This window comes from Schistocerca nitens, chromosome 5, assembly GCF_023898315.1.
Source record: "Schistocerca nitens isolate TAMUIC-IGC-003100 chromosome 5, iqSchNite1.1, whole genome shotgun sequence".
Lineage (NCBI taxonomy): Eukaryota > Metazoa > Arthropoda > Insecta > Orthoptera > Acrididae > Schistocerca > Schistocerca nitens.
The window spans coordinates 852,955,804-852,971,750 of NC_064618.1; the positions used below are offsets into that span (position 1 = coordinate 852,955,804).

Sequence of the window (15,947 nt, forward strand, 5' to 3'; positions counted from 1 at the left end):
GGGCTCCCATCTTACCTCCACTACCTACTTGCACCATCCTGGCTCATAGCTGCCCCTCCCCGTACTCTAGTTTGGTATCAGAATTAGTGGGATCATCTTAACTCGGCACAGCTTGTGGGCCATGACTTATGGTGTCAACACTGTGCAGTAAGTGATGAACCGTATGATTATTTTTTTGGCGGGGATGACAGCATGGAATTGAGGTTTGACTGACATTGTAACTTAAAGCTTACCTAGTTTAGGCCACACAAGATGTTTGACTTATCTGGGTTTAGGGATAACTATAAAGAGCAGTGTTTGATGTCTGTACATTCTAATTGTGAATGTATTGGAAAGACAGAGTGTTGCAGTGACAGAGTCAGAGACACAAGGTATGCCGGAGCCAGAAGCAGTGTTGTGCCATACGAAAACAAACCCACTGGCACAACGGTGTGTTATTTGGTTTTCCTAAGAAGGAGGTTGAGTGGAACTACAATGTGTAAAATATTAATTCACTTTATTACAATGCACATATGGATACATACTTAATTTTGTGTAATCCATCATGACACGAATGTTCTGAGCATTTACAACTGTCTCTGAATATTAAAGTATCAGTTGACACAGACAAATTCACAAGACTCTTCACCTGAAGCATAACTGACATAATATTCACATAAATTTCTGTGCAAGTAATCTAATACACTGGTGGCCTATCTAAGATGATGCTGTGGTCTTGATCTTTGTCTGTATACTGGCAAAAACCTTCTTCTGCTCAGCCGTAAGTAGACCATTGATTGCTGTGGTGTAGTGTGGCTGTAGCAGGCATGGCTATGCTAGCATTTCTTATTCGTCAGAATGGCCTGCAGTGACTATACTTTTCTGTCATTTCATTGCGGAGTGCCAACCTCGCTTTGACACCTTGCTCTTCAGAGGACATTACTATCAGCATGGGTATTCCAGAAAGAAATTTTCACTCTGCAGCAGAATGTGCGCTGGTATGAAACTTCCTGGCACATTAAAACTGTGTGACAGACCGAGACTCGAACTCGGGACCTGTGACTTTCGCAGGCAGGTGCTCTACCGTGTGAGCTACCCGAGCACGATGACTCGTCATCACAACTTTACTTGTGCCAGTATCTCATCTCCTACCTTGCAAACTTCAGAGAAGCTCTCCTGTGAAAGTTGCAGAACTGGTACTTCTGGAAGAAAGGATACTGTGGAGACATGGCTTTGCCACAGCCTGGGGATGCTTCCAGAATGAAATTTTCACTCTGCAGTGGAGTGTGCGCTGATCACACCCATTCGCGGAAATATATGTTTGTAAAATGAAAGTAGTGGATGTGGTTTCTTGTGATACGAGTAGAAGTTATCTTGTTTTGCTCCAGTAACAGAGGGAGAATGTGGAGAAGTCAAGCCTTTCCTCGGCTGCACGTGGGATTTCAGAGGCCCTGATTAGCAGGACCTCTGCTTCAAGAGAATTAACTACAGTGACTGGATTAAAAGAAAAAGGTAAATATGTCAGAGGTTACATCAGGTGACAGATCTCATTGAGTGTTCTGACTCTGCTTCAACTACAAGCAGGAAGCTAGCAGCTACATAAAACACTAAATCACTTGCAGAGGGGGTAATGTAGTGCACTGGCCATATACGGGCATAACAGTGTGAGCCTGAGTGGTGTATTGCAGCCACACTGACAGCAGGTGAGTGCAGGGTTTTGCACTGTAATAATTTGACAAGGCTGGCACAGTGTTGCAAGCCACGGCAGATTAGCTCGCTGTAACAGCAGACTCAGTGTTACTGCACAAACTTGTGCAGCAAGGGGCAAGGCAGATTTCTGCAGTGGCAATGATGTTTTAGGATCCGGTAGTGGCACATACATACAACAATTGTGTCACTGCCAATTGTACATGTGGGGTATTTTGTAACAACATTAGTCTCAGTTTTGCAGCTCTACTGGGACAATGGGGCTATTCCAGATGAGGTAAGCCACTCGGGCCCACAAGTAGAAGTCACAGGTTCGAGGCAATGGTGGGGCAACAGTTCTACTTGCCATGTCCCTTCCATACTTACGTGCTGTGGTGTAGCAGATCGTCCCAGGTCTACTTCAGCAGTACGCCTGACTTCTGCCCGGGGGACAGCGGGATGCTCCCCTAGCACACCGACCATCTACCACCAATATAAGACCAACACCTAATCGCAGTGGGCACCTTTTACCGTGACAAATCCGAAGTGTCACCCTCGGCCACAGCAGATACAGTACCGTCCAGTATACGCACCGCTGACTCGGAAGCTTAGAAGCTTCACTGCCATGTAATGAGGCTGTTGGTGACTGGCAAAGATTCTTTAATGGCATTGCTGGGCATGCAAATGGCCAGCCCGACAGAACTCAGCAGCCAGTTGGCAACTGACTCAGTGATCACACAACACAGATGCTACAATAAAGAGCTTGTTACCTTTGCTGATGCGTTTGTATGGAGCCACACCTTTACCTACGAGGGCCGATTAGGTGCGGCACACGATAAAGATGATATGGAGGCACGGATTGGGTGGAGGTGACAGGACAGAGGGAGGGAGGGAAAGTGTTGACTAGATGGTTTGGGGACAGTAGATTAGCAGAGGTTGAAGCCAGAAGGATTACAAGAGTGAAGGATGTGTTGCAAGGATAACCCCCACCTATGTACTTCAGAAAAGCTAGTTTTGGAGGGAAGGATCCAGATGGCATGAGTTGTAAAGCAGTAACTGGACTTCAGCACATTGTGCTCAGCAGCATGTTGTGTCTGTAGATGGTCAAATTTGCCACTGTTTGACAGTGACCATTTATTGTTGTGAGAGCTGGTTGGTGGTCACACCTGCATAGAATGCCGTGCAGTGATTCCAGCACAGTCAGTGTATGACATGGTGCTTTCACAGGTGGCCCTGCCGCTGAATGGGTAGGATAAGTCTGCAACAGGACTGAAGTAGGATGTGCTGGGTGGGTGGATGTGGGAGGTCTTGCTCTCCGGTCAGGACCCTTATGGCAAGGGGTTGGGAGTGGCCTAGGGATAGACTGGGATTTATGTAGCTTGGGTGAGTGAAAGAATACCACTTTAGGATCTTGAGCAGAATGTCCCTCATTTCTGGGCATAATGATAGATAAGATAGCTCTGGTGAAGGATATGGTTCAGTTTATCCTGGCCAGCATGATAATGGTCTCTCTCTCTCTCTCTCTCTCTCTCTCTTTCTCTCTCGGGGGGGGGGGAGGGGGGGACTTAATGATGAAAAAAGAAAAAATAAATATTCAGTTGGATTTTGGTCAAGTTACTTGGTTCAGTTTAGTTTGGTATGGCCCGGTACTATTTCCCCTGCATCCTGTACTGTGCGTCACCTTGTATGTAATTCTGGTCACCATGTAGAATTTTGTGGTCCAGCTATGCTGTGCTAAACCTGTGTGCACTTCTCTGAAGTGTCTTCTCTACTGCAGGAGATTGCTAAAGCTTTCCAACTAATGACTTATACCAAATTATCAGATGCTGATTAAACTTTTATTTTCACTTCCAACTATCCATTTCCAGATGTTTATTGCATAAGTGGAATTACAGTTCAGTCCATTAGCATGACACAAATATATTCCTTCTCCATGAGAACTCAGACAAATGCACCACCGATCTAACAGTAATACAAAAGCTTTCTTACATTACAATAAAAGAAAACATTATTTGTATTTCTCCTAAGAAATTTCATAATACCATTTATTCTGTCCGTGTCTTCTGGGTCCATGGACTGCTTACACCCAGCAAGTAGTCAGCATTCTCCTGGTTTCTGTGCACTGCAGTTACATCTTTCCTCATACGCCCTTTCTGTAGAAACAGATACAGTACACACTGCAGGTCTGTCAACATTTGACGTCCCTGCTTTACTTAAACATTGCAGACATCTTTAGCTGATGCAACAGTTCTTCATGTAGCGGAATAGTATTTGACCCACAATGCCCTGTTACATATCCCCACACTCAAGCTAAAGATGTTTCTTTATTATTGTCTTTTATAATATAGAATTTAGACATATTTCATGGCACATAATTGCCTTCTTATTAAATTTCCTTTTGACGTTCATTTTATTCCTTATTGCATTATTACATATTTTAGTGTATTTTCTTATATCCCATTTCCAGTGTAGTCACTTAGCACCCATTGTACATAACTGTTGTATTATTTTGTGACACCATTCATAAGTGTTCCTTAAATACTATAATGTATAGATTCACTTGAATTATTGATACTACCAGTGCACATTGAGTGACAGGTACACTCACAGGTATTCCTGTAGGGCAAGATTCATGTTTCCTTTTATTAGCATATAACATACAAAGGTTCTTAATACTTAAGGTCAAGAAAGTTAGTTAGTTCTATTCTATATTTCATCAGCAACAGGGTCCATCTTGAAATTTCAAGTTACATCTGGGGATATATAAATCTCCTTAACTATCTTTTCTATTTATGTATGATATCCCCTTCTTTAGTCTGATCACTTGTCCCACTAATTCATACTTAAATTCTTTTCTATTGCATCATAGCTAAGTCACCCGATTTTTGGGTAACTATTGCACAACTTAATTTTATTTGTATGTGAAAGGACCCATCCTCAACTATTTCGTAAAAGTGATATGGACCATTTCTCTTGTGAATGAATCTACGTTACAGATAAATAACTCCAGGATCTGTCTACTCACATAGTATCCAGTCTCTCATGAGTCCACATACTTTGTACACCTCATTTTTGTTGGACAGTACTGGTCAGCATCTTTAACAACTTTATTGACCAGCAACAAAGAGGTTCGTTAACAATTTTCCTCAAATTTTACTCTGTTTTGATTTCAACACCTTCTTTCCTCTCTCTCTCTACGTATTTTTCATATTCTTTGTCCTGATCATTATTCTTGCCCTTTAGTATCAATAACTATTTTCATTTGTATTTCTCTCACACAAGTGTTTTTGACATGCATTGGTAATACTTACTATTTTAACCCACTGGGTTCTTTTTTCATAATTTATGTGGGTATTTTAGTGTGTCATACATTATTTAATTGCTGTACCCTTTAGCCCCTCAAAATTATAACACGACTGAATGTTGTCATTTGTCCATGTCCTTTGTGTCATCAGAGTATGAGTGTGTCACTGTGTCATCTCACTTTGTCATATTCTATGGTGACAGGCCTGTCTCTGTTTTGATGTGTTTGTTTATAGTCTGGATTGATCCTGAACTTCTTCAATACTCTGTTCCACTAACATTACTGCTAGTCAGTATGCGTATTTTGTTTGAATGAAAGATATCTGTATTTACAGGTGAACATGGCTTAAAAGGTACTTCTATCCTAAAGTCATCCAGACTAAATCTCAAAGTTCTATTAGAAAAGTCAAGTATTACATTTCATGGCTAAGGTAGCATTTAAGGAACAGGATGTGGGACTGGGTTTTTGCTGGGGTTGGGATACCTTTCTCAACTGGTGCAGAGAGATGGTGCTGGAGGCCATTTGGGACGGGATGCGTCTAGGAAAAAGTGAAGTGACATGGGAAATGAACAATTGAAAGTGTTAGGATGATGTCAAGGGAACTATGGTTAATGAAGTGTGGGTTTGCTGAGTGAAAAGGGCAGAAGAAATTGTGCTGAGGTCAGTAAGTGGCATGAAGGTTTTCGCTCACATACAATATGTGATCAAAAGTATCCGGACATCCCCAAAAACATACATTTTTCATATTAGGTGCATTGTGCTGTCACCTACTGGCAGGTACTCCATATCAGCGACCTCGGTAGTCATTAGACATCGTGAGAGAGCAGAATGGAGCGCTCTGCTGAACTCACGGACTTCGAGTGTGGTCAGGTGATTGGATGTCACTTGTGTCATATGTCTGTACGCGAGATTTCCACACTCCTAAACTTCCCTAGGTCCACTGTTTCCGATGTAATAGTGAACTGGAAATGTGAAGGTACATGTGCAGCACAAAAGCATACAGGCCGACCTTGTCTTGACTGACAGAGACTGCCGACTGTTGAAGAGCGTCATAATGTGTAATAGGAAGACATCGATCCAGACCATCACACAGCAATTCCAAACTGCATCAGGATCTACTGAAAGTACTATTACAGTTAGGCAGGAGGTGAGAAAACTTGGATTTCACGGTCGAGCGTCTGCTTATAAGCCACACATCACCCCAGTAAATGCCAAACAACACCTTCCTTGGTGTAAGGAGCATAAAGATTGGACAGTTGCACAGTGGAAAAAGATTGTGTGGAGTGACAAATCACAGAACACAGTATGGCAATCCGATGGCAGGATGTGGGTATGGTGAATTCCCGGTGAACATCATCTGCCATTGTGTGTAGTGCCAATAGTAAAATTCGGAGGCGGTGGTGTTGTGGTGTGGTCGTGTTTTTTCATGGAGGGGGCTTGTATCCCTTGTTGTTTTGCATGGCACTATCACAGGACAGGTCTACAATGATGTTTTAAGCACCTTCTTGCTTCCCACAGATGAAGAGCAATTTGGGGATTGTGATTGCATCTTTTAACACTATTGAGCACCTGTTCATAATTCACGGCCTGTGGCAGAGTGGTTACCCGACAATAACATCCCTGTAATGAACTGGCATGCCCAGAGTCCTGATCAGAATCCTATAGAACACCTTTGGGATATTTTGGAACACTGACTTCATGCCAGGCCTCACCGAACGACATAGATACCTCTCCTCAGTGCAGCACTCCATGAAGAATGGGCTCCATTCCACAAGAAACCTACCAGCACCTGATTGAACGTATGCCTGTGAGAGTGGAAGCTGTTATCAGAGCTAAGGGTTGGCCAACATCATATTGAATTCTGGCATTTCTGATGGAGGGCACCACGAACTTGTAAGTCATTTTCAGCCAAGAGTCTGGATACTTTTGATCACATTGTGTATAATTTATGATCACATGCGGGAAAGAAAAATGAAAGACATAAAATTCTGATGGCAGCAATCCAATAATCAAATGAAAAGGAATGCCCCCTCCCCCCTCCGTCACCCAGTATCACAGTATCACCCCAGTTTGGAGCAACTAAACCATATCCTTTACCATGGCTTTGAGTACCTATCATCATACTTGGAAATGGGGTACATCCTACCCAACACCCTTCCAACCCCTCGTAAAGTGGTTTTCTGTTGCTCATCCAACCTACACATCATCCTGGTTCATCCCTATGTCACACCCACCAGTTGTGCTGTAATCATTGCTCAGCATTCTACATGGGCACAACCACCAACCAACTGTCCACCAATATGTATGGCCACTCTCAAACTGTGGCCAAGAACATTGTTGATCATCCAGTGTTACAACATGCCACTGAGTGTTACAAGACACAACTGAGCACAGCATGCTTGAGTTCAGTGGCTGCTTCACAATTCATGCAGTCTTGATCCTTCCATCCAACACCAGCTTTTCTGAAGTACATTGATGGGCGTTATTCTTGTAACTCATCCTTTACTCCCTTAATCTTCGTGGACTCAACCTGTGCTAACCGACTGCATTCTTATCTTGCACACCTGCTGCTTTCCTCTGAGCTGCTAGATCCCCATCTCCAACCTACACTTCTGTCTCTCTACATCCACTGCAGTTCTCCTGCTGAACTGCAGTACAGAATTTGTGTGTTCAGCTGACACAATGTAACTGCATGCGATCTCTCTCTCTCTCTCTCTCTCTCTCTCTCTCTCTCTGTGTGTGTGTGTGTGTGTGTGTGTGTGTGTGTGTGTGTGTGTGTGTGTGTGTGCATGCGTTGCTTGTACTTTAGCTCATCAAAAGATTTATTCTGAAAGCTAGCAGAGTTTTCGTTCCCTTTTGTCTTTACTTCTCCGACAACGCAACAGCTCTGCTATTCAGTGAGTAGTCTTCTTTACTCCTGAATATGTTCTTTTTTCAGAACTTTCCTATAGATTTATAATTTTTCTTATTTGTATATTGGTAAAATTTTCAGATGTAGTTATGTTTTTCTTATAATATCTGACATTATTCTAAATTTTTAAATTTAGTATTGTTACTATCACAAATTAATTGGATGGTATCTAAACCGGCTCTAAATGTCTGAGAGTGCAACACTTAAAGAAATTCGTGGCTTCTTTGTGAAAACTGCACAGCAAGAAATGTAGGTATGAGGTTTATGCAACTTATTAAGAACATGACAATATCCAAATGATTAGAATTCCAGAAATATACTTGACTCTGAGGATTGAATGATGTAAAGACCTTACATGCTATGGTCTGAGCCTGTAGTTGTTGCAGCGTGGAATCGAAGGCGTGCTGGATATGTTCTGGGAAATCTCCATTCAGTTAATTGTAGGTGAGACAAAAAAGCTGCAACAGTAGTGGCTGGATGACTGTGATGAACAAACTGCTGACTCATCATATCCCAGATAAGTTTGATGGATGACATTTCAGGGAAACTTGCAAGCAAGAGATAAAGTGATATCCATCATTCTTTGATGAAGGCTTATGTGTTCCTTGCATCATATAGCTAGGAATTGTCCTACCAAAATTGTATTGCCTAAAGGATGGGCAGTTCCTTGGGCTCCAAGACATTCATGTTATTGTTGCTGTTCAGATAATCCCCGCTATACAGTTGTGGAGATCACATGTGGTGTCTAATGGAATGCAAACCATCGCATTTTGTGTTTGTTCTCTGTACCACTCAACAGTGCTTGATCATGGTCACTATTTATTTTTTCTTGAACCAATAACATACAAATACACAGAGTGACACTCAAACCAATGAACAAAATAATTAGACTGGGAAAATACATCATCTTCATGTCACATAAGTTCAGAACTTCACAACCTCCGAGGAACTCATTGTGGCATGAATTATATCATCCCATATGCAGGATTTTGGGCACAGAAGGTATTGAAACATATAGCTTGTGATTTTCTCTTTCTTAGTTCACAATATGTATCATAAACATTGAGGCTTCATTTCTTCACGATGTCTTTGGATCTTCTCATTTTGGACCATAAACTGTTTAGTGGCCTCCATACCGACCAACTTTCACTGTGTTCTGTTGTTATTTTCTCAGCTGTCATCCATCTGTGGAGATTAGATGTTCTCACGTTACACATTTCCAGTCTTACCTTCTCAGGTGGCAACATGGACCTCAGCCTTTGAAGAGAGGCCTATGCCTGTGAAATGGGTGGGCACTACTCTATTCCACTGTAAGTGCCTCCTGATCAATAGCCACCCCTCTGCCTACAGAAGGCGGTACTGCTCAAACTAGGTAACTTGAGGTGACCTGTAATCGGGCTACTTGTTTCACTATCAGTGGTCTGTACCAGACCGGAAAGGCATATTCTACAGTAGAAAAATTCAGTGCCATTGCAGATGCATGGTTTATCTGAGGGTGTGAGCCCCATTTTGATCCTGCCAGTTTATGAATCAGATTATTTCGTGTAGAGATTTTCATTCTGTTGTTCTTACAGTGATTTTTGAAGTTAAAAGAGTTTTGTGAAGAATTACTCTCAGATATTTTGGAGTGTGACAGTGTTGTGATCAGGTTCCTGACAATACTATATGTAGTTCATGATGAGCTTCTCTGTTCTATAGATGGAATTCACAGACTTGTGTTGTAGAAGGATGTGATTGTAGCTGATTCTGATTGTAGTACCCTGGTAGATTTCTGAGGACAGCTGTCAGATTTCTCTCCACAACGTCAAACTCTTGCTCTGTGTAGCCGAAGCTAGATCATCTGCATACAGTAAGTTTTTGTAATTAGAGTCAGCAGTCAGTTTTTAATGTAGATGTTAAAGTGAAGTGGAGCTATAGCATTTCTCTGAGGTAGTTAATTGTTTCTGAGCTCTCCAGCAACTATAATGTGCTTGGAAGTTGACAAAAAATGTATGATGAATTATGATAGAGATTCTTGAGAATGTTGTTCAGTTTGACAAGTAGTAATTGGTGATTGACGGTGTCATATGCTGGTGTCAGATCCACCAAAACCACACTATAACATGATCAGTTTTAAACCCATCATCTGTTAAAGCAAGTTTTAAGAGCCCCTCTCTACAGCTGTTCATGATGCAAAACCCTGCTTATTGAGTTATAAGTAGATAGTCTGGTATAAATAGAATTTTATTCAGAATCATTTTTTCCAACAGTTTGTAGATGTGGGCAGCTCCTTGTACAGTTGTTGGAGAGCTGTGGGATCCATTCACTTGCTGAATGCCGACAGTTCTTTATCTGTTTTGTTCAGATGTCATTTAACCCAACCACTTTACCTGATTCACTCTCCTTGAGAACCTTTCAGAGTTCTAACGTCTCAAATGGGCTAGTAAGACCATCAGAATCCTTCTGAACTTTGACTTTGCGTCTGACTTTCCCATTCATGAGTACATAGTGAACTATCTGGACAGTGATATTGTAATGTGTAGTAGACCTGGTTGGATCACTATAGAGGATGCCTCTAGTTAAATATAGTCATTATTATATCCAAAGTCAGTTTTTGATGAATTGATTCTCAGCTTCCTTTGTTAGTTGACCACATGGCCAATTTATTTTTTAATTTTAATTTTAAAGAGTCTTGTGCTCTGTAACTTGAAGGGCAAGCTGAGAAGTAAGGTCAATGATATATAAGGTCTAACACCCACAAGGCATCAACAATTTAGAGCGCCTCTTTACGGCTTCAATGAATGCGTGAAATGACTTGGGTGTTGTTTGAGGCTGGAAACTGCAGCATGTGGCAGCTATCTAAATTTACTGCCAGTCAGCTTTCTTGAAGCTGAACCTCCTTCATAATGAGAGCCTCTGTAGTCTAATTCCTGCATATATTGAACACATGATTTATGTATGCTGTGTGTTTGGAATAACATTGCAGACTGTTTTGATGCACTGCTGGGGTGTATCATCACTGCTACATATCAGATCTGTATACAGGGTGTTACAAAAAGGTACGGCCAAACTTTCAGGAAACATTCCTCACACACATATAAAGAAAAGATGTTATGTGGACATGTGTCCAGAAACGCTTAATTTCCATGTTAGAGCTCATTTTAGTTTCGTCAGTATGTACTGTACTTCCTCGATTCACCGCCAGTTGGCCCAATTTCATACGGGATACTCTACCTGTGCTGCTAGGACATGTGCCTTGACAAGTACGACACAACATGTGGTTCATGCACGATGGAGCTTCTGCACATTTCAGTCGAAGTGTTCATACGCTTCTCAACAACAGATTAGGTGACCGATGGATTGGTAGAGGCGGACCAATTCCATGGCCTCCATGCTCTCCTGATCTCAACCTTCTTGACTTTCATTTATGGGGGCATTTGAAAGCTCTCATCTACGCAACCCCGGTACCAAATGTAGAGACTCTTCATGCTCGTAATGTGGACGGCTGTGATACAATACGCCATTCTCCAGGGCTGCATCAGCGCATCAGGGATTCCATGCGACGGAGGGTGGATGCACGTATCCTCGCTAACGGAGGACATTTTGAACATTTCCTGTAACAAAGTGTTTGAAGTCACGCTGGTACGTTCTGTTGCTGTGTGTTTCCATTCCATGATTAATGTGATTTGAAGAGAAGTAATAAAATTAGCTCTAACATGGAAAGTAAGTGTTTCTGGACACATGTCCACATAACATATTTTCTTTCTTTGTGTGTGAGGAATGTTTCCTGAAAGTTTGGCCGTACCTTTTTGTAACACCCTATATAACCGTGTTTCTGTCTACAACAGACAAACGATAGGAGTTGGTTCAAATCATGTTTAATTAAGGCTAGGATGGTTAGTTTTAGCCTGTTCTTGCAGTGCTGTGTCATTCTCGCCATCATACACGTATGCCCATGCCGTTCTAGGACAGTTACTCACCAATCACCATTTGGTTATGTTGGCCTAGAAAGATAATAGAAACTTTGCCAATGGAATTGGCACGTGTGTAGTGTAAAAATTTGTCTTTACTGTAACTAGAGTATTTGGCTTTCTTAACTTTAGCTGTTTGATTTCATTCAGAGTACAGCAAGATGAGGTGTAAATATGGTCCAACATTCTTAGTGTAGCGTCAGTTTATGGAATGCTAATAGCTTTGCTAAGCTGGTACACTTAAGAGTATTTTCCAATAGTCATAACAAGGTAAAGATATTACAGTTTTTAATGTAGGGTGCAGTTGTTGAAAATGTTGCTTATATCTCAGCTGTGTATGTCTAACAGATATCATACTAAAATTAAACAGATGTATACAGTTGCTGTGTGAAGCAGAGTGATACAGAATGCCATACTGTACACATACATACCAGTAAACCCCACAGTTACTATTATTTCAAATCACTCATATTTTTCATAAATAAAATTTGCTTGGTGGATCACACTGTACAGCATTAATCTCATTATAACACAAATTGAATGTTGTGTTACTTAGTTTCAGTGGACAATTTTATTCATTTAAATGTCAAGAATCATGTATTTTCATTTCTATTCTGTACTACTTTTTATATAGTGTGTCAGTTCCTTGCCAGAAAGGAAAAAAATGCAATTATCCATTCTTACAATTTTTCCTTCTTCCTTCTTGCATTCATTCATCTCATCTCTTATTTATTATCTTCCTTAACTACTTAATTAGTTCTCAAAAAAAGAACTTTAAGAAATTTAGAATTTCTTCCAGTATAGTTTCTAACGCTATCATCCATTTCCCCAGAATTTTAAGTTTAAATAATAATTCTTTTGCAATGAATCTGCTGAAAAATATACCATGTATTGTTTTTCCAGGATTAACACAGATATGTTTCTGTGGGAGCCATCTGCACCGAAACCTTCACATACAGACTTGTATTCTGGGAAAGGATCAGGAGGTGCTGACTTGTCTTCAGCTTTGTTGCAAGATCAGACTTATCCTACTTTCAGTTTATGCAAATCTGGAATTCAATATGGTGAGCTACATGCAAACTGAAATTAGGTACATCATTATGTATTCTTGATAGTATTTAATTTGTTCTGTTTGCTTGCAGATTCTGACACAGATTCAGAAGAAAATGAGGGAATATATTATTCAGTATACGAACATCGCCAGAGACAGAAACGGCGTCAACAGACTGAGGGTGCAAGTCTTTCTGGACAGTCTCTTGTTGCTGTCACTCTGTCTGTTAGTCAGGGTATACTGAATGTCTTTGCACCTGTCAGGGTAATTATGTCTCTGTTCCCAATTGCTTGGATAAATATTTGCACAGTTTGATAATCTACATATACATACATACTCTGCAATCCACTCTGAAGTGTATGGCAGAGAGTATGTTGGAGAGTTCCTAACATTATATCATACAGTAGGGTTTTTTCGTGTTCCAGTTGCATGTGGAGTTAGGGAAGAATGACTGCGTAAAAGCCGCTGTGTGTACTATAATTAGTCTAATTTTGTTTTTGGGCCCCCCACTTTTTGGCACTTTCGCAGAAAGAACAAACAACAGTTATTTGTTTACACAGATGGTTGTTGTGAGCATCATGTAGTAATCAGACTTGGGAAAGTAGATGAGAGGGCAGCACTGAATGTCAGATACAAATCTATACTACTAATTAATAATTTTCTAAAAGCCTGGTTGGTTATGTCTGCAGCTTCAAAATGCCTTCTGTGAATGACAGTTAACACACATTGATTTGGATTATTAATTGTTGAACATTTGAAAAAGTGATAACATGAGTTTTCAAGAACTGGATCACGCAGTAGTATGTGCATATACAACTTGTGGTGTTTCAGCCCTGTGTTAATATCAAACAATACCTGAACAGAGAAGAATCTTTATTGTCACATGATATTCTAACGGTTTGGCGACAAGAGACACTTTCCTTTTCTCTTATTACAATTCTCTGGATACATGGCTGCGTCGATCTCCGCAACTCCTTCTCCAAAGAAATAATGCTGGTTAGAGGGATTAAAAAAATCCTCTCTCTCTCTCTCTCTCTCTCTCTCTCTCTCTCTCTCTCTCTCCTCTTGAAATAACTAGATACTCTCATAATACTTTCAGTTCAGTTCTGATATATTTCTGTTTCCACAAGTCTTGCATAAGTATACAAATTCTTGCAAGTCAATTGTGTATTTAACCGTCTGATACAATCAAGTATATTTACAATGTGAGGAGTTTAATAACCACCAGAAATTTAAAGACAGTTCTTGCTTCTAGCAAGTCTAACACCTGAATTAAAAGTCTCTAGTCAAAACATATTTTATTTGTTCATAACAATTACAATCATTACACCGTCAAGGAATAACACGTGCTTGGTCCTTGTATGTCACATACAGCTTCTATGGCGCGAGCAGCAAACACTTGTCTGCGCCGATCGACAGCCACGATTGCAGTATTGTCCCAATACACATCCATCCTGCACACACAAAAACTGGTGGTGCGGTAGACACATTTCCACTCTACCACACTCGTGCTTAAAATATCGAGTGTTCGAGATTGTGGAAGACCAGTTGTCTCTAGAATTTACCCCAAAATTCTCGAGGCACTACATATACCTCCCCTTTGCTTGAACATGCGATATTTTATATATATTCATGTACATTTTATATATATTCATGTACATTAATATCTCCCACAATGCTATTTCACATTTTAATCAATATACATTACATTTCTTCTAGTAATCGTGTACTTAATATCTAGCTCTTCTTTCTCCGTTTTGATAATAGCTATCTGAGCATTTCACCTACTACTGGAGTTAGTACTTTTATATCTAGGAATCGTGCAGGCAAAATTTTTAATTTCCAGTCACAAACTCCAGGTGTCGTGGACATTTAATTATGTCATTCTGTACTCTACTTCTCTGTACTGTTTTTTTTTCTTTAGTATGTATTAGTTTCATTATCTACCATAGCTTGTAGTCTGGGAGAACTCTGGGAAAATGAAAGTGTTCTTTCCGACACTCATAAACATAAACCATAACAATGCTAGTGGAATAGAGAATCAAAACTTACCAGACTAATCTCTTCAAAATTTTGTGATTTTTGTCATGATACTGTCCTTTCCCCTGTAGGAGCAGTACCTATACCTCACATACTGGTTGATCCTATGAGTACTCTTTCCCTTCTATTTTGGCAGGTATGCCCCTTTTTAATTCCTATTTTCCTATGGTACGGGTCAATCCCCTTCTTGGTGCCCCTGTCCTCTCATTATAGGTCAGCCTTTCTTAAGTCTGCCCTTTTATATCCAATACATACTGGGTGCACCCTCCTTATCCTTCCTGAGTAGGCCTCATGGTTCATTACCCTAGTATACATCTTTATGTGCACTATAATTAAATATTGTCTGGAAATTAAATCTGTTTCACACTTAACACTCACTTCTTAATATTCCATTTAATCCCCTAGAGCCCTCCAGTATGCTTTCACTCCTATGCTTCCAATATACACGACACATGTATTATTCAATATATCATACATTTACTTATGCTTTACTTGTCCCACTATCCTACAAATCATCAGAACAAATTTTCGACTGACATTCCTGAATAATTATCACAATTAGTTCCTCCCTGGCTTATGCTCATTAGTCCCTCCTTGTCTTATGCTCATTAGTCCCTCCTTGGCTTATGCTCTCCTTAACCACTCACACTTCCTTCTTATGTATTTACTCACACTTCATTCTTATGTATCCCTGATGTGGAATTATCATAGTTTTTATATCCTTATGTACATATACGATATAGAATCATTATTTTACTTATACATATATTTCCTATATATACATATTAATAAATTTCTACATGATAGTTTTCTCAAGTAACTAGGTGATGTAGAACTGTCTCAATAAACAGCCATGTGTGCATATTTCTCTATGTGCACATTCTTTCCCCCTACAACACTTGTCGGTTTTTACACCATTTTTATCTGTACTTTCATTGTTTGCGTCTTCGTGTTTTGTGTATATGCATAAGTGTGTCTGTGTATCCTGATTCTTCGGCCTACTTACACGAAATAAGTTGAAGGTTA

The 15,947-nt window shown here is 40.3% G+C and overlaps 1 protein-coding gene across 1 annotated transcript in view; it reads left to right on the plus strand.

The window, feature by feature from the left end:
- The window catches only part of LOC126259239 (autophagy-related protein 2 homolog A), a 471,250-nt gene that overhangs the window by 171,905 nt on the left and 283,398 nt on the right, over positions 1-15,947 (plus strand). The window contains exons 19-20 of the mRNA XM_049955863.1: positions 12,734-12,894; positions 12,973-13,145. Of these exons, the coding sequence (XP_049811820.1) occupies positions 12,734-12,894; positions 12,973-13,145 (334 nt within the window). The remainder of the gene's footprint in view (positions 1-12,733; positions 12,895-12,972; positions 13,146-15,947) is intronic.